The sequence below is a fragment of the Drosophila serrata genome, unplaced genomic scaffold (assembly GCF_035046125.1).
Source record: "Drosophila serrata isolate PLE 108 unplaced genomic scaffold, ASM3504612v1 contig_184, whole genome shotgun sequence".
In the NCBI taxonomy this organism is placed as follows: Eukaryota; Metazoa; Arthropoda; class Insecta; order Diptera; family Drosophilidae; genus Drosophila; species Drosophila serrata.
The window spans coordinates 9855050-9881728 of NW_028257082.1; the positions used below are offsets into that span (position 1 = coordinate 9855050).

Consider the following 26679-nt stretch of genomic DNA (forward strand, 5'->3'; position numbering starts at 1 on the left):
TATGTACTCCCCCAGTGGGGAGCGCAGACTGGGGATTGGAAGAAGTCTCTTTGGAGAATTCTCTTTCGCAGAAGAGAGCATGGAAGAGAGAAAACCGGTCCGGGCCAAGTTTGGAATATCGAACGAACGTCGTCGCTGTTTATACACCGCAGTTTATTAGGTGATTGCACGCCATCTGAAGCACAACGCCAGCCATCGATCGCTAGTTTAGCCCTCAGCTCTCTGTATTTTCCGTTTTCCGAATCGTATTTGGAATGAACCACAATAAAATCGCCACAAATAAAGCAAACAGCGGTCCAAACAAGTGCCGCCGAGCGACGACAAATAAGCTAAACTAAATGCAACACATTCGGAGAGCAGCGCCAACAAATATCCAAATATAATTTCTATAATAATAATCGCGCACACGAAAAAAAAACAAAACAAGCCGAGTCCAACGCAGCTGAAAAAGGATTTTCGAGAGACTCAAGCTTAAATTAAACAAAATCAATCAATCAAAATAACTCTTAATCAATCAAGATAAAGGAGACTTAGAATAAAATTCAAAAACTACAAAAATAAATCACTAAATCAACAGCAAATTAAATAAAAAAATTAATTACAAGATAAACTCTTTAACTCTACATGAACTCCAGAAATAATTATCAAATAAAAGAAAAAGGATGGTAAAGATTAATGTTCAAAAGTAAGCAGCTTCAGCAGAAACAACAATAAAAGGAAAAATATTATAGAAAATTAAATAAAAACTTCAGAAAGAACTCATAATTCTGTCAAGTAATTACAAAACTATAAAGTAAACCCAAATAAGCTAAAAGATTTCTTAAAAATACAAAAGAAATCAGGGTATTTAAAAACAAAAAGGCTATTAAATCAAAAGAAATAAAACAAAAACCTATCAGCATAAAACGCTAAACAAATTAGAACTTTATCTTAAATATAAAGCAATACAAAACACAAAACCACCCCAAACTACAAGTGCGACATTAAAAAGCGTAACATTAACAGCTGCAACAGTCAACGAATGCGAATTCAAATTTGAGCGCCAAAACACCACTGCTTCGCAACACTCGAGCGCTACATCCCTGGTTTCCGCCGCCTCCCAACACTGCAGGACTGTCAGCTGTCAGTTTGCGAGCCGTGTGCGTGTGTGTGTGCGTGTGTGTTGCAAAACGTCGGCGTTGCACTTAAAATTCGCGTTAAATTCTGGTTAAAAAGCGTCCAATTAATTGGTTATCTGGGGGAATAAACCAGGCTGAGCAGTTAGCAGCCCCCCCAGGCAGAGCCAGCCCAGAGCAGCGGCAGGGAAAACGCCAGCTAGCCAGCCAGCCATCAGCCGAATCGCGTTGTGTGCGCGGTGTGTGTTTTGTGTGTTATTTTTGGAATTAAAGAGCGATCCGATCCGATCCGAGGCAGCGCGCAGGAAGGTGGCGGCTGGGAAAGTGTGCCGCGGCCGGATCTACTCTCACAGCTACCGAAAAGGTAGCAATAATAGACGCGCGCGGTGCCTTGGATTTCTACGGCTCCACGGTGGAGAACTTTTACCTCAGAATGGATCCGACGCGGGGCGACTCGCGCTACAACCTGAACTACTCGATGAGTAGTATCGGGCTGAGCCTCTCCGATCCCTCGGACATGTACGGCAACCCGGCGGTGGCCGCCCTGGGCGCCCGCCCGCCCTCCGGCGGCCTACTCCAAAGCATGGGCGGCGGCGCAAGCGGCGGTGTACCGTCCATGCAGCGGCCAAATCCCGCTACCGGAGCCACAGCCGCCCAGTGCCAGACCCTACACAGCCCCCAGCACGCCTCCCAACAGCAGCAGCAGCAGCAACAGCAACAACAGCAGCAGCAGCAGCAACACCAACAGCAGCAGCAGCAACAACAGCAGCAACAGCAACATCGCGGCCTAAAGCGATCGGGAAGCGATTGCTATGAGGATCACCATCGATCCGCCGGCGGACTGACGCTCCAGGGACTCGATAGCGTCGCCAGCAGCGCCGGCGGCGTCGAGGACAACGTGGATGGCTATAACCCGCTGCCCAACAAGAAGTCACCGCCCGCCAACGGCAAGAAGACAAAGGGACGTGTCAAAATCAAAATGGAATACATCGACAACAAGCTGCGTCGCTACACGACCTTCTCCAAGCGCAAGACGGGCATCATGAAGAAGGTAAGTTCCCTAAGATCCCAGATCCCCATACCCATATTGACCACGATTGGGCCTGCAATTGGGATGTTGACATTGGGCCACGTTTCCAGCGCATGTGCAATTAATAAATGCTTGGCTTAGACTTTGTCGGAGTCAAAAGCTCCTTGGGAGGAGGAGCAGTGCTTCTGGCATTGTTCTCTGACTCTCTCCTAGGCTCCACAGAGAGCGTTGCTTTATCGTCATGTGGCCATCGAGCACAGTGGGTTCAGTTTCCAAGGGGGTTCCAATAGGAAAAAGCATAGGAAAGAATAGTTATTAGGTATCTTATCTTGTTGTTGTAAACCCTTGACTTGTCATTGGAAAATTACTAAATTTAATAAAACTTTTGGCCTTCAGTACATATCACTAGAGAGAGCTTCTTTTAAAATAATTAAGAGATGATTTTAAAGTGAATTTACATTAAAGTAGATCAACATTAATAGTTCTTAATAGAGAATATCCAATTTTAAAAAAGATATGTTCAAAAACCTCTTTAAGAACTGAAGAATTTCTAACAATTGAAGAAAGAACCCTTACCAAACATATAAATCAGTTTTTAAAACTGAAACTCTTCTTCAGAGTATATAGTTAATATTAGACAAACTCTCTTTGGCAACATGTTCTATATAATTGCAATCGGACGATAAAAAACCCATTTTTAAGTCCCATGCAGTGCATATTAAGAGGTCGTTATGATAAGGAACATGTATTCTATAATCCCGAACCACTGTACCCTGTAAAGTTCCCTCGCTCTAGAACAGTAGCCACAAAGATCCTCCTTGGCTTTTCGGCCGAATCCCGTCTGCCGGGTTGACTTTGGCTCTTTGGCGGCGTTGTGTGTAAGCACGGTAGCCCACGATTCCGCATTTCCCTTTGTTTTCGGCTTCATAAAATGTTAATTTGCCGCCGCAATTGCATTCAAAGGAGGCCTACCAGTTAGTACCAGTCCACCCATTCCCAGTTTCCATCCCAATACCTCCCTCCCAGCAATTGATGCGTGCTCCGTGCTCCTGGCTCTCGATGCAATGCGGCCTCCAGTGCTTTGGTATTTTCAAATGACCAATTTTCACACGCAAACTTACATAATGCCACTGCATTTGCTCTCCTGCTCCTGCTTTGCTCCTGCTGCTTTCCATCGATCTGGCGGCTGCATATGAAATTTTTCACATTTTTTAAATAGACCTTTTCTGGTCGCAGCACAAAACCAAGCCCGCGATCAAAATCAGACAAAAAGCATCAACATCGCGGCGCTAAATCACGATCTCAGCACGATCTTTGGCCAAGACACAAAATCTTATGAAATATTTGACCCAAGCAAGCCAAAAACAACCAATATGTTGTAGGAGCTTTAAAAAAAAAAAAATATGTACAAAATATTTAAGAAACTGAATTAGGAAATACTCTTAAAAAGTATTAGTTTAAATAGGTTTTAAAGTATTTTCATTCTCCATACTTGTCTAGTTAAGACTTTCCTGATATATTAAGAAGTATAAGTAAAAATCGTAGGAAGTAACGTCAAAACTTTACTTCACTTTTTACCAACTAAAAGATCTCCCTATATCCCCCATTTCCAAAAGGGTATCCATAATATTTGACCCCTGGGACGACAAAGGTTCTCCTCCTTGCCTGTTCTCGGGGGCCAAAGTTATGACAGGCGCACGCTTCGAGACAAAATCCCGCTTCTATATATGCGTCCCTTAAAAAAAAAATACAAAACAAAAAAAATATATATACACTGCGCGTCATCAGATTAGCGCCCCCTGAACATTCTCGGGTAATGTCCAATATTATCCAAACTATCAAGGCTAAAGCCATAAAACTTTTTTTGACGATACTTTTAATAATATTCTTCAAAATAAGATAAGGTACATAATGATAAGTATAACAATAATATTTTATTTATTTGAAAAGAAAATGTATACCAAAAATATGAATTTAATTTTGCGTCATCAGATTAGCGCCTGTAAATTCAAATTTAGTTATTTCGCGTAATTTTTGGCGTACAGTTGTGAAATTTTTTGTGCTGATTAATTGAATAATTGTTTATAAACTAAGAATCAAAATGGGTAAAGGAACTGTCCTATCTTTAGAAGAAAAATCTAAGATCGAAGCCTTTAGTGAAAGTGGCTTATCTTTACATAAAATTGCTGAAAAAATGGGAAGGCATCGAAAAACTATAGCCAGTTTTCTTTAAAATAAACAAGGCTATGGTAAAAATATGAAAGGCGGTAATAACAGAGTTCTTTCCGAAGTAGACATTCGGTCTAGAGTTAAACATGCGTCTAATTCACACGACTCTTCTACCAAAATTAAAGAAAAAAGCGGTGTGGAAGCTAGCAAGTCCACGGTATTACGAATCATAAAAAAAGCAGAACACTTGAAAAGACTAAAACTAAAAAAAAAAACACAACTAAATAAGTTACGAAAGGAAATGCGCCTAAATTTTGCTCGCTCGCATAGGACATGGTCGAAGGAGTGGCGCTTTGTAGTCTTTTCCGATGAAAACATATTTAATTTAGAAGGCCCTGACGGCTATAATTATTATTTCCATGACATGCGTAAAGAAGAGCATATTTTAGATCGTTTACATAGCGGGGTAGGTGGCGTAATGGTATGGGGAGCCATATCCTATTTGTCACCTATGAGTTACAATTTCTCACCCCAAAAATGAACGCCGTGGCGTATAATAATCTTTTAAAAACGGCTTTCCCACACTTCCAAAATTGTTTTGGAAATCTTAAATGGCGTTTTCAACACGATAACGCTCCAATCCATACTGCCCGATCTTTAAAATCGTGGATACAGGGCCAAAACGTTGATGTCCTGGAGTGGCCGCCGTACTCTCCGGACTTAAATATAATAGAGAACGTGTGGGGATGGCTCTCGAGAAAAGTATACGAGTCTGGAAAGCAGTATAGTACAAAATTGGAGCTCATCGACGGGATTAAAGAAGCTTGGTCTTCAATATCATTACAATACGTTGAGAAATTGTACGAGTCACTTCCCAGCAGGATCTGTGAGGTCCTGGAAAATGGGGGCGGGACCACCCACTATTAACTTGATTAGAAAATAAGTAAATAATAAGATAAAACATAAAACACTACTAGTTGTTAAGCATTAAGTGAAAATTCATTAAATTTAAGCAGGGGGCGCTAATCTGATGACGCAAAATTAAATTCATATTTTTGGTATACATTTTCTTTTCAAATAAATAAAATATTATTGTTATACTTATCATTATGTACCTTATCTTATTTTGAAGAATATTATTAAAAGTATCGTCAAAAAAAGTTTTATGGCTTTAGCCTTGATAGTTTGGATAATATTGGACATTACCCGAGAATGTTCAGGGGGCGCTAATCTGATGACGCGCAGTGTATATATGTATCGTTTTGGGTGACTTTGATGCGGTCCCTCACCGATGTCCAGCCGGCGGACAGTTGACAGGCAGACAATGGGATCGCGACTTGGCGCTACCAGCAGCGGCTGGAGCAAAAAGCGAAATGGCAATCTGCAATCCGCCATCCCTAGCAGCAGCAGCAGCAGCAGCCAACAAATTGCGGCCAATGAACTTGGCCCAGAGAGTGGTCACAGCGACAACCTGTTGGCATGCTTTCCCGCTGGCCAATTTTGGTCATTTCGATCCGATGCCGGAGCACAGATCTTATGGCGTGGGCGGTTGTAGTAGGGTGGCCAAAAAAGGTCACAAAAGTGAAAAGTGAGCTAATGTCCAGATCAGAAGTGATCTCATTTGTTGGCCAGCCTAATTGCGTGGGCTCCATTGGATCGATACGATACCATTTGAACGGCAGCGAAAGCGCTCCTGCATAATGCACAAAACAAGCCCATCGACAAGTTCCCAAACAATTGTTGGCCATGGCCAAAAGGGTGCAGGCATGGAGGCACAGGCGTAAAATGCCGCCAAAAGGTGTTAAATTGAAATCACGAGGCAGCGAGCTTGGCTTTGGCTTCGGCTTTGGCTTGGGAATTGTTTTCGGGGCAGCACGGAAGCTTCAGCTTCACCATCGGCGGCAGATTGTGCCCAGATAAGCCCCCTAAAGCCGGCCCAGAGAGGCTCCTCCATGGCTGGGCCGTGTCGGCTTGCCTTTTGGCCGCATGCAACACATGCAACACTGCAGGCAGAAGGCAGGCTGCCTACAAAACAGGCAACAATCGGCTTCTAACAAATGACTCTCCATCTGGCCCGAGAAACAGTCTCTGGGGCTGTGCCTTCTTGTCCTGTCAACACGCTTGCCCTCACCCTTACCTCACCCTTAAGCAATCCTCGCCAGTGTCGTGTCCTTTTGTCTTTGTTCGAAATTCAAATTGACATGAATTGTTGGTCTGTTTCGGGTCCCTGGGATGTTCGGTACCTAGGGCTCGGCTCACATACAATCGACACCTACTCAGGAATCGTTGGAATCGAAATCGAAATCCGATTCAGATTCAGATTCCGCTTTCGGACCGTGTCAATTGTTTGCATTTACACATGTTACACATAAAATTGGCAGCCAATCGATGTGTCCATGGGATGGGGCCATAAAGCCCCCCCAACCCAATCGAAACCAATCCGATCCGTGGCGATCCCAATCCGAATCCCCATCCAGAGGTTCGCCAACAATGTGTACAACAATTTCATTAATATTAATAAATGTTCCCGAAGCGTTCGCTTCTTGCCAGTTATTTATGCGCTCTGCCTGCTCCATGGTGGAGTAAACTCTTGTTGCCCTCCAGGCAGTAAGCCAGACAGCGACTTTATCGCTTTTATAGTAATTACGAGCTGTTGATAGGCAGCTTAGGCTACCGTCTAATGTGCAGCAAACACTGGGTCTCCTAGGTGTTATCCCGAGCATGGAGAGCTCCATCCATCGCGATGGTTGCGTGACTTCTGTCCCGATTTGCGTGGGTGAAATGTAGGGTTTGACTTGCAGACTTTTGCCTGGGCAAAAAGGCACACACGAAATGGTATAGTTGCCTTTATTAGGTGATTAAGCTTGTTTTACAAAACATATATGTATGTACTTATATATATATATATCAATTGTTGTGGCGCCGAAAAGATGAAAAGTAGGGCAATAATATTATGTTGGCAGAAATAGAAACAAAAAAGTCTTGATTTAGTGTAGATCATATATACTTATTCAGGCTAATATGTCGCTTTCTAGGTTTGCTTTATTCAATTTCAACTGAATCACCTGAATACTTAATTATAGAACAGAAAACCTAGCCGCTCATATATGATTATATTTATTTATAACATTTATTTTAGTTATTTTGGCATTAGTAAATAAACTTAAAGGGGGTGTATTTAGTTCTAGAATGTTTTATATAAATAGTTTGTTTGGTTTGAGGTTTGTAAGACACTTTTTAAATGCTTTTTAGAGCTCCTATCCTAAGATTTTACTCTCTGGTTCCATTTTGATCTACAAAACTCAAAACTACAGTGATAACTTAACCCTCTTTAAGTCACGCTCCCATCTCTGGTAATTTAAAATCCAAGCGGTCCACGCTTAGGCTCCTCTCCTTATCGCCCCAACATAATCGCATAGTTTGGTGGGTAAATTTATGTGCCGCTTGGCCAACACACGCGTCTACAGTTTCCCCAGCCAGATACCCAATCCTGATACCGATACCAAACCGATACCATCGAGTGCTTAACACGATCCTCTTTGCATCTCTCCCTCTCTTTGCAGGCCTACGAGCTATCCACGTTGACCGGAACGCAGGTGATGCTGCTGGTGGCCAGTGAAACGGGCCACGTGTACACATTTGCCACGCGCAAGCTCCAGCCGATGATCACCTCGGAGGCGGGCAAACAGCTCATCCAGACCTGCCTTAACTCACCGGATCCGCCCAGCGTCGGTGGCGGCGATCAACGGATGTCGGCCACCGGCTTTGAGGAGACGGAGCTTAGCTACAACATCGCCGATGAGGACTCCAAAGTAAGACAATTGATTTACGGTCACCATGGGCACGCTCATCTGGCACACCCGCCGGCACCGCCCTCGCACTACAGCCTCGAGCAGAGTCTGATGCAGTCCGGGTATAGTGGCGGCCAGGCGTCACCATTGTCCCACGCCCAGGCCTACGGTGGACATGCGCATCATGCGCATGTGCCGCACGTGCCGCCGCCGCATTCGACGCACTCGCACATGTCCCACACGCATGCGCAGCGCTAAATCCGGACAAGATCCGTGATCCTCGTATTTCTCTAGGCAATATCTGGGACTTGGTTTTTGGCGGACAGCCTGCTAAAGGGTTCTCAGTTCCTTAATCCTAACTAGATTCGATAACATTCCAGATGATTTTCCTCATTAGAAATTATAAATCTTTACTTAAAGATCAATATAAGACATGTTATTCAGTTTAAAAAGCTCAAAAAGACATCTTTTGAAAGTAAAAACCAGGCTACAAGCAACTTCTATCTTCATAAACATTGCCAAACCTCTTAATTGGTGTTTTTAGTTAAAGAATAAAAAAACAATGTCAAAACTTAAACCACACCTCAGTGCTGTTCCGCAAAAACCAAGCCAGTTTTTTTAATAGTTAGACAGCAGTTTATATATGTTTAGCAGATCCAAAGTGCAGCAAATGGCTCGATCGAACTTCGATACTCGTATTTCGGATCCATGGCCAATACGATCTCGCCGCTCGTTTTGTTCTTGTTTACCGACCGCAGTGTTTTGTGTTTATAAATGTATTTTATTTTATTTTTTTTTTTATTTTTGTATACTAGTCAAGACTCTTACTTAAAGGCGACTGTGCCATATCAAAGCTACAGCTCAGCTCCTCCATGTACATCACAATAGCAATAGATCAATTGTCGCATCAGCTGCAGCTCCTAAAACCCAGTGCCATTCTACCGAACCGAACTAGAGACGGACACATATCGAGACACAGCCGAGACTGCTTTAGTTAGTCCTTTTTTATTACCGAGTATAAGTGCAATAACATAGGAAAGGAGTAGAGTCAGAGGAACCAACCACTAGAACTAGGGGAAAACTTTCCCTTCCGTAAAGTTTAAAGATTTGCTGGACAGAGTCTAAATGGGTAAACAGCTCGACGAGTGTGCTGCGTTTACAATACATAGTTAACAAAGTTTGATATGTTTAGTAAATAAATAAAATAAATACAAATGTCGAATGCGCCGGCGGCCATTTTCCAATTTTCCTGATGTCCCGGGTCCCATGTGTGTGAGTGTGTGTGTGTGTATTTGCGAGTGTGATGAGCGTGCTCAATAAAGTTTAAGCGTATTTTCCGGACTCGTTTAGCCTAATGTTAGTAGTTTATACTTTACGACTTTATAGTTATGTTTATTTTGATTGATCCCGCCCCTAAAATTGGCTTTATAGTATTTTCCATTGACCTCTACTAATTGGAATGTTGCATGGTGAAAATTGAATATTTTATTTAACTGATTATTTCGTGCAACATGTCCGCCACTTACTCAACTTTGAGCTGTTTGCTTTACGAATCTTTCTACTAATATTTATTGTACATTTAAATTTAAAATACCAAATTAAAAAACAGCTCAAGTTAAATTTAATTTATTACTCTCTCTCACACAATTATTTAATATTAAATACCGATCACATTTCTGTCAAACAGAGAGCAAAAAGCAACGTAATTCTCTTAATACTAGTTAAATTTATTATTTAATGGATCGTGCAATGCGCCGAAGCAATAACCCTAAAGCAATTTACCCCATAAGCGATCAAGAATATGTTTAAAAAACAACAAAACACAAAATAGTATCTACACAAGAAGTATATAAATATATATATTATTTAGCGCAATATTATAAAATAATAAACAGAAAACAACAAAAACTTGATATCAAGGAATGTATGTAAAAGCTGTTTCAAGAGCAAGGTTAAGAGCATTTAGATAAACCCGAAAACCCAGACTCTAAAACTTTGAAACCAAGTCCAACTTTTGCTATTACTTAGCCTACACACCATCGCCGAAAATCTGCGAGTGGGCTGCAACTCCTCTATGAATGAATTTCTGTGTGCCGATCTTTTCTGCGTTTTTCCTCTCCAAGTTTTGTAAAGAGCTTCCGCTTCCACAATCGTAGAGTTCGAGTGACGTCACGTCGACGAGTTCATAAATCGATCAGAGCCACCATGGGGACCCTCTCGTCATGCACCAACAGCCAGTCAGTCAGTCAGTCAGTCGAGACTCCCCAACCTCTTCCTCCGCCACTTTGGCTTGGCATGCAAATCGCGTTTTCTGGCTCGTACTTTTCAATGCCAAAAGCCTCTCGGCGTAGGCACACACACTCATGGGTTGGCTTCCACTGCCCCGATGACGTGTGCCAGCCAGCAATGATCTCCGGTCTCCGGTCTCCACCGAAACCCTCTCATTCGGTGGCTCCAACTCAGCAGCTCAGCAGTTCAGCATTTTCCATTCAGCTTGGGACGATGAATGAACGCCAAAATGTTGTGGGTGTGACACCAACGCCGGCTCAGGTCATCAGTTGTTTTTGTTGTCTACACACAAAGAAAATTATGGTAATTTTGTAGACTCATTTAAAGGCAATATTTCATGGGATATTTGTCATAACTTGATGATTTTTTGGGGTCTTTATGGGAATAGAAATTTGAACAAATGAAATTGTTTCTTTAATATTATTATGAGAGTTTTGAAAATAATAAATAATAATTTATCATAAAGAAGTAATGCCTATACAAAGTTATTCAAAAATTTAAAATTCATTCAAAAACTTCAGTTAAAGTTTGGTAGACTTTAACATTTAGTTTCCAAGTTTTACACTTGCAATTTTTGTAATGAAAAATCTATAGAAAAACTTGATTTTCTTTATTTCCAACTATTTTCTTTATGTGTAACTGCTGGCTGACTGCCAGCTGAGAGTTGACTGATAAAATTCATAACTTGTACCGCTGCTGCTGTAGGTCGTTCCGCGCGCCGCCAACTCTTTGTCCAGCCAAGGTTAATTGCCAACTTGCAGTGGGCCGAGAGCTCAGCTGCTGTTTCGCAGTTGGCCAACACACAAATTTGCTATCTGGCTGGCTGGCTGGCATTATGTGTACGTTATATATCAGCATCGAGAGTACGATCCATCGATCTGCGCGGGTGTCTTGGCTACATAGATTACCTTCTATGGTCGCTCACCTGCGCATCATCATCATCATCCCAAGACGCCCACGTGGCTCAACCAATAAAAAAAATAAATAATATAAATAAAACACTGCAAGTTTGTTGGCTTTTATGATTTTGAATTTATTTCAAAATTGTATTTGTTTTGCGTGCTTAGTTTTTGAGAGATTTGAAATTACAGAATGTGTTTATTGGTTTATTCGTTTATTACTTTTCTTAAATCTGAACTCATTTACTTGGGAATCATATTAATACGTAGTCATCGTTGATTAGGCAAAGTTTTGGTGATTTTTCAGTAAAGAAAAGTATTTCTACTTATATAAAGGAATGTATAGTATATATTTTGGGAGGTCTAAAAATCAAAAATTCCAGATAAAATTCCAGTAAAAAGCTTCGCTTAAGTTTATCTTGGTAAATGTATCTACAAACCCTTTAAAAAAATTTAGGTAAATATATTATGAAGAGTTCCCTTTAAAATATGGTTTCCTGAATGTATAGAAAATATATATGAAAAACTAGGTTTATTTCCATATAAAATGATGAATTGAGACTTTTCTTAAACTTTTCCCAAATTAAAACTGAAACCCCTTAGCTTTTTATAGATTTGGCTGTACTTCTCAGATACCTTCCTCCTTGTTTCTCGGCTCCCACCTAAAAAGTAAAATAAAAACCAACCTAGATTGAACCTCTGGCCCTGTTTTTCTTCTCCTGCGAAGAGTGGGAGCCTTGGTGCATATCAGTTTGAGAAATTAAAAGCATTTTGCGGTTTCGTTGACTATCGAAGCTGCGTGCCGCTCGAGCCTCTAACGACATTTCAATGATTTGCTGCTCCGGCTCCTGGTCCCGCGGCTGTTCCTTCTCCAGCTCCTGCTCCTGCTCCTGCTCCTGCTCCCTGACCGGCTTCTGCTCCTACTAGAGGGGGGTTGTGGCCACGTGCGCAGCACAAGACGCAGTTGCAGACGCAGATGCAGGAGGACAAAAGCATTTGCAATGCTCGTCGATTACGTACGAGGGCGACCTCTGTCAGCCAGCAGCAGTCGGAGCAGCACCGTCCAGATGTCCACATGTCCAGCTGTCCGAAAGCCACCAACAACGCAGCCACGCAAAGAATCTTTTGGCCAGTTTGCGGATTTTGTGTTTAAGCCGCCGCTTCAAGTTCTAACCGCATGCCGCCACAATGTCCTCTTAATTTCCTAGTCGCCGCAGCAGCTGCGCGCGCGTTCACCACGCGATGATATCGCCGTGGATCCTCCTCCTGCCAAGAGACTCCAGACTCCAGTCAGGTCCCTCCCAACCCAACCTCTTTCCCCGTTCCCTTGCCCCATTCCCGGCCAGCAGCCGTCGTCCTCTGTCTGTGTGCGCTCGTTTTTTAATTCAACTGATTGTACTGCAGCTTCTGGAATTCGGCATTTCTTAAAGCCTGCGCGGCACACACATTGTGAGTCGGCAAACTTCTGGCGACCGATCGGCCACTGGGCAAACTTGCAACTGGCAACTGGCAACCGGCAACTTGCAACCAGCAACAACTCCTGCTGCTACTCCTGCCGCTTCTGCGCCGCCTTCGCAATCTGAAAAGGTTAAGAAATGACAATTTGTGAGCGCTTTTTTCTTTGGTTTCGTTTGGTTTTTGTTTTATTTTACCCTTTTATTCCCTGTGTATTGTGTTTTATTTATTTTTGTTTGTGACCAGGACAGGCCCGCTTTCATTGTGATTATTTAAAAGCCAGTCTGAGGGACCTTAACGAGGCGCTTTCGGCCTTTCAGGACTCACATTTAGTTAAGCAATTATTGGCCGCAATGCAAACAAATAATGCGTACATTGTGCCTGTTTGGTTCTACCTCTCTCCTCCCGGACTTACTCCAATGATTTTCCAAGTTAATCAAAATTCTTTGCTATCCACATTGAAATCTCAGCGACCTTCCTCCTCACCCCTATCTTACTTTTTCTGTGTGTTTTAAGCTCTTCTAGCGCCGCTGAGCCACGCCCAATGCAACGCCCATTCAGTGGAGCGTGGCAGAGGAAACTTACAGTTTTTTTATTTGGATTTTCCTATAAGCCATGCTTACCGCTCCCCGCCTTATCTACTTATATAGGCAAAGGCAGCTCCGCTTCACTGACCAATTTATGGCTGAGAATATTTCTTTCTTTCGTTTTTTCTATATTTTTTTTATTCCACCAATGCCTCTTGGTTGCCTCACAGCGTGGATTTTTCTATGAAGATGTTTGCTTTACCTAATTGTGGCAGCGTTAACGAAAAGTTGGTGGAAACTATAGGAGTGTTGGGGATTTCTGGGGAGGAAAATAGGTAGTCGATGGGAAACTAGGTAAAATTAAACCAATATTTCAGTTTAAACTGAGACACAACATCCAAGAAAATGTTGCTTTTCAAGTTTTACAGATCATGACTTATTTTTTCACCTATGTATTTTATTATTTCCAAGCTCAAGAAAGTTATTAAAAATAATAAATGAAATTAATTAAAATTATCAATACATAAAATCAAATATAGTTTCCTTACTCTCTTTAATTTATAAGATAAAGAATTGAATTTGAACCTGAAGCTAAACAATGAAATCATTGTTTTTGAAGGTGGACTTAATTATTTCCTAAAGTACACATATTCGTTCGGTCTTTTCTTGTACTTCTTCAAAAGTTATTAGTTTATTTTAATGAACATTTAAGAAAAGAAAAGAAAAGACAGGAATTTTAAATGCCTTCATCTAAAAACATAAACTTTTAAGTAAAATAAGGAAATTGAAGGATATACTCAATGTCATTAAGATATTCTTTTTCTACGCTTTCAGAGTATTTTAATTTTATCTATTTATTTTTTTAATTTTCAAAATTTTATAAGGGATTACATCGTCAAAATTGTCAAAAATTGGCTAAAAATTTAATTTTTAAAATTTAAATTGACTACGTTGATTTATTAATCAACTAAAAAATATGCATTTTTGGCTTAGTTAGGAGTTTTTCAAAATTGGATTTCTCGATGAAAATTGTTATAAAAAAGAATGTTAATATTTTAAGATTAGTTATAAACGATTTCCAATTCTATAAGTAAATTTTAAACTGCAAGTCTTCCGAAGTTAGTTAGCTTTTATTAAATATTAAAATATAGAACGAGTTTTTGTGATATAAATTACAGGAATCAAAGATAATAAATCTCTTAAAAGTGACTTATTAAAGCCATTAAAGATCTTAAATTCCTAGACAGGATCCAGTCTCCTTTTTATAATCCTTCAAACTGAAAGAAGTTGCCTTCCCACTTATGGTTTTCTCTAAAAAAAAATATTTTTCCATGCTTTTCCAAATAACAAGCTTTAGCCAATAAACTGTTGACAAATACTGTGCAAAACTTTATCTGCTAAAAATGATTATAAACTTTCAAGTTTCTCTTGGCAAGCTTCTTGCCATCTAAATCTGTGGCAAGTTCCAGCAGAAACTCCGACCAAACTGTACTTGGGGGAAGCACAAAAAAAGTCAGAAAGAATACAAAAAAATATCTGGTAATAAATTCTAGGCAAAAAACTTTGGGCCAACACTGGCTGCTGGCGTCTGGTTTATTTGTGATTGCGTTGTGCCCATCTCCCATCTCCCGATTCATTATATAATGAAGCACACGCGGACATCCCACACGGGCCAGTGGCAAGCCGACTTCTACCCACAGTCCGTCCGCACGGTTAACAAAAGTTAACAACAATCGATGTTCGGCTCAGCTCAGCTCATTTCCTGCCCACAATAAAGTCAAATGTTGAAATCCACACAACTTATGTGAGAGTTAATATACTATATAATAAAAATATACATATAGTATATACAAGATGTACACATTCCCTGGCTTCTTACAATTTTTAAAAGATTTTGCGCTAGGCTTGACTCTAATAGCACGTTTCTCTTGGGCGCTAATGAAAGTGCCATAAATTTTCAATTAAACCCAAAGATGTAGTTTGTATGGACTCTCCTTCAGACTGAGAAGAACCTACGTCTGATTGGCGCCGATTAAGCAATTCAGCAAAAGAGACTTTTCGCTGCTGCTGCAATTATTTGCGAATTAACATTTATAACACTTGATCCTGTGCGTATCCGTTGAAAGCTGCGACTTGGACTCGACTTGACTTGACGCTTCAGTGCATTTAAAAAGTATTTTCGTGCCACAACAACAGCAGCAGCAACAGCAGCCAGCGAGGCAACTAAAGAAATATTTGCCGCATTTTAAGAGTCTCGGTCCGTCCGTTTGTTGTATGTCTGTTATGCGGATTCATTGCAACCGCAGCCACTTGTTGCCGCTGCGGCTGTTGCTGCTGCTGTTGCTGTTGCTGTTGCTGTTGCTGTTGCATGTGATGTTGCTGCTGCTGTGCTAAATTTCACACCAACAATGAGCGCGCGCCAACAATGAATGAAAATGACTGACGGAGATGACCAACTGCCAGGAGCTGCTTTAGGCTTTGGGCTTCAGTCACAGCTTGAAGTCTGGGCTAAATCGATACCTTAATTCAAAGGCATGCCAGACCGCATTTTTGGATAATATACTCTCCACAGACCTCCATCCGCTTCAGTGCTTTGTGGCACGCGTGTGATTTCCTGTCTGCACTTTCGGGACATTTCATATCGGATTTCAGCCAAATTTGGTTGCCTTTTTTTTGCGGTTCGGGAGGTTAAAGTTTTTGTATATGCTCCGAGTATAAAACATTGATTCGGCGGGCCTTATCGGCCTGGGAATTGTGGCATTGTTCTGCGCCTGCGCAGCGTTGTGCAACGACTTTAAAAAGCTGTTAACATGCGTTGTCATCGCTGCCATATGTTGCACGACAGCAGTGGCAGCAGCAGCAGCGTCAGCGGCAACCAGCAAACAACCGGCGACAACCAACAACCACCGACGACGACGACGACGACTCCTGGTCGCCATTGATCGGTGATCGCTTTCGGGGCTGGCGACTTGTCACCACCTGGCACAACTGAACCATTTTCAAGGCGGTTGCATCAACGCGCTGGACTCCCGCTTGGCGGCATGCGTTGGTTTACCCCGAAATCTATGCGAAAGTGGAAACGCCAGCGATTTGCGTGGCCCGCAGCGATAGTTATAGCTTCCTCAGCTCACATGTGCCGTCCCTTATTTGGAAGCTTGTGTGCGAAGCGCAACAATTATATATACATATAAATACATATATAAAGCTAAACGCACACAGCTGAACGCCAGAGAGAGAAAAAACCAGCACAACAACATCAATAAACTGAGAGAAAATATATAATATTACTGATTAAGAAACATATTCGAGAAAACGGAGAAACTTAAGGGATTGTGTGAGAAACTTTTAAATCAGAAAATTTTATAAATATAATGACTTGAAAAAAAAAGTTATGGTAGCTGTATTTCCATGTCTTTAAAAATTTATATTTGCTTTTTAGCTTTTATGAAAAAAAAATCAAAAGAGTCCAAATTATATGTTTCATAGGGGCTTAAAATCTATATTTTTATATGCTCATTTTTGGGGCAAATCAAAGTTTTTCAAATATCATAAATAAGACAAATATGCATTAATTTAATTTTGAAACCATTTCTGTGCTAGTTTTTATTCGGTTAGCAAATCTGCAGATTTAGTTTATGAATTTAGAAAATTAACATTTTTATAAATTTTTCAAAATTTTAACGATGTAACCCCTTACAAAATTTGGAAAATTTTGAAAAAATTCAAAAAAATTTACTCGGCTGTTCGTGCTGATCAAGAATATATATAGTTTATAGAGTCGGAAATGACACACAGCGTTACAAGCTTCTTACTAAAATTATAATACCCTGCAAGTCTTCGATTTAAGAAAAATCTAGCACACATGGCGTATACTTAACGTAAAAACCACTAAATTGAGTATACGCCATGTGTGTTTTAAGAATAGTTTACAAATTAATAAAAATAAGTAATTTCAGTTAAAAAGCAAGTTAAGCAAGTCGGAAATCGATCACAACTAAGCTTTAAATATTTGATATTTATAGGAATTTTAATAGTAAAATTTATTAGAGAAATCAAAGTTTCAAAAACTCATTACTCAGCCAAAACATCATTAACTTTAATTCGGAAAGCTGCTCAATGTTAGTTTTTATTATGCTAATAAATCTGCAAACTCAACTTAAGTGTTCTTAAAAATTCAAATTTTAATAAATTTTTGACAATTTTAACGATGTAAGCCCTAAAAAAATTTGGACAATTTTGAAAAAATTCATATTTTGCCTGGCATAGTTATATTGACTCGGCTGTTCGTGCTGATCACAAACTATATAGTTTATAGAGTCAGAAATGAAACACAGCGGTAGAAACTTCTTACTAAAATTATAATACCCTGCAAGTCTTCGATTTAAGAAAAATCTAGCACACATGGCGTATACTTAACGTAAAAACCCATAAATTAAGTATACGCCATGTGTGTTTTAAGAATAGTTTACAAATTAATAAAAATAAGTAATTTCAATTTCAATGACAATTTTAACGATGTAACCCCTTATAAAATTTTGAAAAAATGTAACAATTTTTTTTTCTTTCTGAGATGGCTAGATCGAATCTGCTGTTAATGCTGATTAATGATATATATTTTTTATAAGGTCAGAAATCACTGCATTACACACTTTTAACATTCTGGCTAATGGTATAATATCCTTTAAGGATTTAAAGTAAACATGGAATTATTATTTTAACCAACCCATTATTTTCTCTCCGTGCAGCGTCGGTGGCCAAAAGGCGAGCTTTTGAGTTGATTTCAAAGGCGAGTGCAGCGGAGAAGTCTCGTCGTTGTCGTCGCCACCGCCGCCGCATTGGCTGACTTATGACGAAAATAATTGCTGGCTATTGCTATCTCTAACTGGCGATCGCGTCATCGTCATCGTTATCGATTATTCGCAGAAAGCCCATCGCAGTTTGCCCGTTTTCATTAGCCCGTTACATGCGGCGTATGAGTAATCAATAATAATTTTATCGACAATTTTATTACTATTTTTCTTCTACGCTTTTTTTCTTTACTTTCTGGTGCCTCCTTTCCCTCTGCCAGCTTGTGTGTGGTCCAAAAATCGATTGCCATAATAATTTTACGCAAATATAGCACAGACTGCGACGACAATCGTCGTACAAATATTGTAATTTACTTAATTTCGTATCGTTCGGAATACGCAAATTTTTTGCGTTAAAGCGAGAAAATAAAAATTGTTGGGGGGAGAGAAAAAAAAAACATTGTCCATGCATTAGCTACAATCGTTGTTGTTGTTCGTTCTGGTTGTTATTGTTTGTTTAGTTGTTGTTGTAGTTGTAGTTGATATTGTTGTTGTTATTGTCATGAAAGGCGACTGCGCGGCGTCGTCTGTTTTTACTTGCTTTTCGGGTTGTTATTTCTTTTTTTTTAACTGCGTTTGATATGCAAATTTTGTGCTTTTAGAAAGAGACACAGAATTATCGTATCTGCCTCTAGTCGTTGTTGTAGTTGTTGGTGTAATTGTTGTTGGTGTTGTGGGAGCTATAGAGCAGGGGCAACATATGGAAATTAGATGTATATGCATTCGAGGACAACAAAAAACAAAAAAGCCTAGGAAATTGTATATTTAGTGGCTAATAATTGCACAGCACAATATCATTTTCTTTGGCGGTAATATTCAATCAAATATTTACTATTATTCAATTAAAAAATTATAGGGATTGCAAGTTATGATGGAAAATTAAAAGGAATAATTTATCTGTTGAGTCGAAACCGATATATATATCCTTTATGAATATTTCTTTAATGTTCACACTAATAAATTCAGGATCTCCTCATTAGACTCGTTTATTCGGCTAAACTCTAGGTTTTTCTCTCCCCTTAAAATCTACTCCCGCCACACGGGGCGTATGCGCAATATTTGCGTAAGATCTGAGGGAAATCAGGCGGCGTTCGTTCGACTGCCACTTACGCGACAACGCCTTGACATGCCCACACGTCCGGGGACAACAACACCCAACAACTTTGCAACATGCCACAACACTTTTGGAATTTTTCGCTGCTGTTGCGGCGTGTGAGAATTCCACAGGTGAGATTGTGGGTCCATGACCAGGTTCAGCTTCACTATAGAGAAGCCTTTTTTTTGTCTTTTTAATAAGGGAGTCGAAAATTTATAATGTGGCACGCAATTAATTCACTGCCACATGGGCAGCTGCCAAGCGAAGGCGCAAAAATTATCACACCATTCAAATGACGCTCACGAATGTTGTTATACCCTTTTGGGTGGGGAACCTTGGGCATTGGGATTGAATGGCCACCAGGAGCTAGCCGCCAAGAGTTGCCAAACAGGCAACTGGCAAGAGTCGTCGACACATTTTGTTTTGTGCCAAACCGTTCCGTTCTCTTTGGCGGCAAACATTTAACAAGCATCGACTGTCCGTTGGGCCAAGGATGCCACCTAGAAAGCTCACGCTAGGCGTCCAATTGGCTAGAGCCGCCGATCATGGTCATGCCACATGGCGGCCACATGGTGCCACCAACTGGACAATGGTCACTGATCGCTGGCCGGTGGTCCTTTGTCTCTCTTTCCCCGGCAGCCTCCTCCTCCTCCTCCTCTGCCTGTCAGTGCTAATTTGTTGCTGCTCGTGCAGCAGCCAGCAGCCAGTAGCAGCAGTACTAAAAATATAGCCATAAATGTTGATTGTCCCCCAGGCAGGACAACAGGACAAGTTCCAACCGATGAGGGAGGGAGTGAAATCTGCATGTCCTTAATGCCAGCAACGTGCGAGTTTTACAAATTACGAAACGAGGCAAACGGCAAGGAGGAACTTGGCATTCGTTGTGGTACATACATATATGTCCGACTCCTTTTTCCCACGTCTCATTAAAATTGCAGTTAAAATGCAAGATGCTCTGCCTCCGTTCTTTTACTTTCTATCATCGTCATCGAGTCAGCGAGCCAGACGCGAACGAAGACGACGTCCCATCGTCATTATTGTCAACTCCCAACGAGTTGCCAATCGTCGTCGTCAGTCCCGGCTATCTTTCTGCCTGCCGTTTCTAGATTGATGTCTCTGCAGTCAGACAGTCAGTCAGTCAGTCCGTTGGACCATCGATTCAGTCCATCCCCGCAGAATCAGAGAAGAGGAATCATCAGGGAGGAGATCGGAGGAGCTTGGCACAGTTTGCGCACTTTGGCATTTCATTTTTCTCTGGAACTGCAACTACTTTTTTGTGTTTTTTGGGAGGGAATGACTCTGTTTGTATTCCCAAGAGTCATGGGGAACACAGATTTTTAATGCCTGTGAGTATAAGGCTTAGGGAACTGGGGAAGCATGGTTACAAACCTAAAATGTCATTAAACTATTTTAGAAATATTCAATGGAAGACTGTGTTCAAAGTCTTGTCTGTAAAGTACTGTCCTAATTCGAAAGCAAAGCTCAAGGATATTTTCCAAAAATGATAAAAATTAGCGTGCCAAATATTCTCAAAGACTTGAAGGAATAAACTTAGGATTTATTTTAGGAAATGAAATATTTGCCATTAATACTTGAACTATATAAATGAAACTAAAATATTTAAAAAGGGAAATCTATCACAGCAAGCACACAAATGTTTACAATTTAGGAATGATTATATTTCTGTTTCTATTAAATAAGTTAAAGTTAAAATACAATAAAATGTTATTTCATGATATATTAGAAAATATCAATGTCAAACTCTTTGGGATAAATAATTTTACAATCATTTATGACAAACTTTTTGAGAATCCCTTAGCAATAATTTTTCTGTGACTAATTGATGAAATTCTGTAATATTTCTTTGAGTCTGTAGCTCTTCAATTAAATTCCTAAAAAATTATTCCGGGAATAACCCTGCTCTCCAAGCATTAACCACTTCTAAACTATCAAGTACTCCCTCGGTTCTAAGGTTCGTTGTAATTGTGCAATTCTTTTGTTTGATTTGGCCGCTTGGCTGCGTTGTGGCTTTTAGCTTTTAAGCTACCCACGATCTGCTTGATTGTTTAGCTGTTATTGTTGTTATTGGACTTTAATATGCATTTGATTCTTGTTATATATATATATATACGATATAGCAAATAATTCCGAGAGCTAGTGTGCGCCTTAATTAAAAATAAAAAAAAAAACCGTGGCCTGCTGCTCGTAGGAGTTAATTAGACTGCGGAGGTGTACGGACCCAGTTCCGAGAGCTATCCGTCGTCGTTGTCGTTCGCTTTCAAGTCAAGCCCCGGCTATTAGTCGCTCAATATTACGCGTTTGCCCGACAACATTGTTTTTATTTTTTTCCCTCCAGCTCTGCAGCTCCCCCGTGTTCTGTGATCTTGAGTTATCGACGGGATCGGGGGCTGATGCTGTTCACACGCTGCTCATCAACAATTGCTGTCACGAATTTTCCACTCGGCGCTTTTTGCGCGCGCTACTTGTTTGTATTTTAAAATTTATTTATTTGTGCAGCCTCCACACACACGCACACACACACACACAAGATGGGGATCCTCCTGGCTGGAGTGCCTCCGAGTGGAGTGGATCCACATGGAGTGTGTGTGTGCTCCTCCTGGTGAGCGCACTGAAGAATGCATTTGATCAGATAATGTAATTCGCATTTTAAATTGAGGCGCATTCCCAGTTATACTTCTTCTCACATGCATTTACCTCGGCATCCTTCTGTCCTCCGTGGAGGCGGAGGAGTATGACTTTAACTGCTACTGCCACTGGACCTGGTCTTGGACCTGGACGTGGCTCTGACTCTGGCTCTGGCTCTCCTCCTCGGTCGGAAGGAGACCCACTGTCCAGCAAGCATTGCGGGCGTTGCATTATTACGCACAAGTAAATCATCGAAGACGTCGTCGTCTCTGTTCCAACGTCGAGTCCAACGGCTTGTTAAGTAATTTAGTTGGCCCTTTTTTTTGTTGCTTAACTCTCCGCGATTGTTTTTGCTATATTGCATTTGGCGTATTTGTTTAAAGAGCTTCTATGTGAGCTGAATTTTTTATTGTGTCTATAAATGCAATAAATTGGCATTCAATTAGGCAAAAGGTGTTTTGGATCCTTCAGTAAGAAGTTGATCAAATCAGAGAGTGAATGAGAAAAGATAAAGATAATTACATAAACGGAAATCGATCATAACTAACTTTAAATATTCGCTTTCTCTGAATCAGTATTTATCGATATTTTTATATGACAATTTGTTTGACAAATCAAAGCTTAAAAATGTATAATTAAGCAAAAAAAATCATAAATTTTAAATTGAGAAGCTTTTCTATGTTAGTTATGTTAGTTTTTATTTAGTTAATATATTTAACTTTTTAAAGAAATTCAAATTATGATCAATTTTTGAAAATTTTATCGATGTAACGATGTAATTTTCAAATTTTTGCCTGACACGGCTAGATATTTTGGCGGTTCATGCTGTTTAAGAATATTTATGATTTATAGGGTCGGAAATGACTCTTTCTTAGTGGTTCAAGCTTTTAACTAAAATTATACTACCCTGCTGCAAGGGTCTTCGATCTAAAATAAATCTAGCATACATGGCGTATACTTAACGTAAAAACCCTTGAAGCCATGCTGAGAAATCAAAGTTTCAAAAACTTATAACTCTGCCAAAAAATCCTTAATTTTAATTCGGAAACCTGCTCAATGTTAAGTTTTTATTACGCTAATAAATCTGCATACCCAATTTAAGATTTTTTAAAAATGCAATTAAATAATTTTGTTTTTTTCCAAAGATGGTTAGATCGATTTGACTGTTAATATTGATCAATAATATATCTACTTTATGAAGTCGGAAATGACTCCTTCGCAGCTTTACAAGCTTTTGACTGAAATAATAATACCCTGCAAGGATATAATAAATATTTAAATAAAATGACATCTTCTACGTTACCTAATTTAGTTTATTATTTTCTATTTTCAAGCAATTGCAAACTTTGTTGCCATTTTGGCTACTTGGCATCACATTTCCATCCAATCAGGCATTAGCATATCGGTCAGAAAAGATCTATAACTAAAACCCGCGTCGAGCTCGGCTGACAGTTGCCTTCGCCCCACCAAGATTGGATCACTCCGATGGATGGACTGGGGATCATATGGGGATCCATCATATATGTGAAGGAGGCTCGTCCTGCTTTCTAACGATTGCATTTTTGATATTTGTGACACGCAGATTTTCCATCAGTGTCAACAAGGCATTGTTTGGCGAACGTCAACGTGGTTGGTCCTCCATCGGAGCCACGGCTCCAGCTCGGAGCTGGCTCAGGACTGACTCAACTGACAGGCTCGATCGGCCGTCCGATCGTCGTCGATTTTCGATTTTTCAACATCTCAGACCAAACTCAGACCAAAGTCGGGCCAATGCAAAACCGAATGCAGCGCGTACATTTGCATAGACACAAAATTATATGAGACCGAGACCCCAAGACCGACCGAAAACGCAGCTTCCTGGTCTTTTTTTTTTTGTTGTGTGATTTTGTTTGTTTTGTTTTTGTCGATGAAATTTATGTACCCACACAATGGGGTAACAAAACAGTTGAGACCGTCGCCGTCCTCTTTGGAATCGCAGTTGGAGTCAAAGACAGAGTCGCTGTTTGTGGTGTTGGCCTAAACACCATTCTAGCGGTTCGTTTAGCTTGTTTATTGGCATGAAAATCTATCAAAAATGCATCATGCATTTATATTTATTATACGTAAATACAAAAATAATGTGCTTGACATTTGACCCGGCCCAAACGACAACGTTATGGCCATGCCACATGTTGCCAGTAAGCTGGCTAGCTAGCCTGTTGCCTGTTGCCTGTTTGCCTGTAAGCCAGGCTTTTGGGCCGCCTGCTAGTCTCGACGCGACTGATTATGAAACGGCTTTGTCGGTATATCGGGAGGGATATTTGGTTATTGTCTTCGATTTTGCATTCTAACACAAATCATGGCTGGCCAGCAGCCAATATCCCAACACTCGCCACTTAAACGCTCGTTTATAATGTTGTTAAAATACAATAAATAGCCAGGATTCGCAGCAGGCGGTTTCTCCCTGGCTCGCTTTGCTCTCTCCCATGCTGATTTATGAAATGTGGCCGCCAATGTGGCGGCCCACAAAAGGCAGGCCCAACCACAATCGTACTGAACCCCTCCCCCCAGCTAACCAATAGGCCAAGTCAGACTCTGGCCAGGCTCCGGACTCTAACTGGGCCCAGAGTCGGCAGGGGTGATTGTGATTGTGTGATTGCAGCAGCCGATGATTGAGTTGTCGGCATGCTGGGCTACTGTTTGCAGTTTCGAGTGCTGAGAATGGTTTATCTTTTGCCTCGGAATCGCAGCAGTTGGGAAAGTTTGGCTTTATTCTAAGGTCTGAGACTATCGGGAGTCTGAAGGGGTCAATCTCTGAGCTCGATTTTATGTGATAGTTACGCATTTAATGCGAGAGGAGTAGCAATCACAAGACTTAACTTAAATATTTTCTGTATAATTTTAATAAGAAAGGAATTAAAGAATTAGGACCTTATCCCCTTGTTTAAAAGTTCTATACCTTTATTATTCCAATTTGTCTGGCATATTAACAAAGCCCTTAAACTAGGATTAAGTTCACGAAGCCTATTTAAGTTCATTAAATCAATTACTTTCCCTCATTCTAAAACTTATTTAATGACCAGTTAATTTATAAACTTCTCTTAATTTATATTTACTTTCTATAAGTTTATAATTCCACGCACTTACCCATTTAATAAGTAATAATTAATTTAATGCGGATCTTCCGAGTCTGTTTTCCCAGACTGTCTGCCTCCCAGCAGATCTTATGTATTCAAGTCACCATCTTTCAGTGTTCTCTTGTTAATTTTTCTTCACACACTTTTGCCAGTTCTTGACGATTGATCACACTTTTCATCACGTCTTTCAATCACTGAAGCAAAACCTAAATCGCTTCTCGATCGTCGTTCAGGTCACGCAGTTGCTCACAGACTGAAACCGTGTCTCTGGCTGTTGCAACTCTTGAGTGTCGCTTGAGAAACCCGGTGAAGAAACCAGTTTTGAAAGAGACTTAAGAGCAAGCCTCAGCTCTGATCGTAATGAGTGTGAGGGAGAGGTTAAACAAACAACCTATCCACTCGCACTTATCGCACTGGAAACTCTTTAAGGTTCTCTTAAGCCTCTCTCGGGGCTTTTCATTAGGCACTTATATTTTATATAGTCGTTCATATATATAGCTACGATCTGTGGGCGGGACTTGCAGCGATCCGTTCGTGTGCGTATTAGATTTTATAGACTCTCGCTCCCGGCTTGCTAACCAATTCCATTTTTGGGTTGGACCTTATATACCACGGGCTGCGTGGGGACATTGGACAAATGGGCAAACAAATGAGTCTCTCGATCCCCTCCTCGGCATGAAAATTCAATTTACACCAACCTGCTACAAAATGACGTATATTTCACTCTCTTGACTGTGTATTAAATTGAAATTTATTCAATCCAAGTCATATATACATATATGTTTCTTTCGTTGCGATTTGTTGGGTGTAACCAGTTTTTTGCACACACAAAAAAATATGAAATCAGCGATTGAATATTTTTGTCGGATTGAAATGTGGGCGTGGGCACGCTTCGATCTGCGATCACCCATTCGATGGATGGTTTTTGCTCAGGCTTTGTTCATTTTTGTCAGAAATGACACAATTTAATGAAATCCAAATAATTCTCGTCTTGGTGGTGTTTGACTAATGACGAAGGTGGCGATTGGAGTGCCAAAACTGATTTTTCAATTAGTTGGAGTTGTAGTCGAACACTGCAAAGTTTGGTCTCTATTTAAGACCCTAACTTTTGGGTATAATTAGCGTAGATGTATTAACTTTGTTAGCTAGTTTGGCTATAAAAATTAATACGGTGTTGTCTTTTCTTTGTTGTCTTTATTTTAAAGTCGATGTAACCAAGAGATAAAAATATAGTTTAATTTGGGGTTATTTCATTGTGAAACTCTTACAAATTTTGCAGTAATTAAATGTATTTTGATACCTTTTAAATCATATTTCAAAAGCAAATTAATATATTGTCTAGGTAAGCTACAATTTCTATTCAGTTAAGGACTTTTAAAAATCGCTTATATTTTACATTATATATACAATTTTCTAGATCTCTTCGTTATTAAATTGTCTTATATAAAAGATATACAATTCGATTCCCATCTTTCAATTGACAAGAATTGGGTCTGCATTTCCAAGTTTAATCGCTGTCAATAGCTCCAGATTGTATGACCAGTTTAAGGTTCCCCTGCTCCCCAACTAAATCCAATCCTAAACATTGAACTCGACTGGGCACCCACATTGGGATACAATATCCGCAATCCGTAGACTTTCCTCTCCCTTCGATCCGGACCAACTTAACATACGCCAAAGCTGAACTCTTGTATTCGTA

At 40.3% G+C, this 26679-nt stretch overlaps 1 protein-coding gene and 1 long non-coding RNA gene across 2 annotated transcripts in view; one reads left to right on the top strand and one right to left on the bottom strand.

The window, feature by feature from the left end:
* Window positions 1-161: 161 nt before the first annotated feature.
* bs (serum response factor blistered) overlaps window positions 162-26679 on the top strand; it is a 33842-nt gene continuing 7324 nt past the window's right edge. The window contains exons 1-2 of the mRNA XM_020946513.2: window positions 162-2166; window positions 7878-8126. Coding sequence (XP_020802172.2) covers window positions 1549-2166; window positions 7878-8126 — 867 coding nt within the window. The 5' untranslated portion in view covers window positions 162-1548. The remainder of the gene's footprint in view (window positions 2167-7877; window positions 8127-26679) is intronic.
* On the bottom strand, window positions 11403-25269 carry LOC147644437 (uncharacterized). Its single transcript, XR_015270747.1, has 2 exons — window positions 24991-25269; window positions 11403-12872 (listed from the first exon to the last, which is right to left on the bottom strand). It is a non-coding gene; the product is annotated as an uncharacterized LOC147644437 (long non-coding RNA).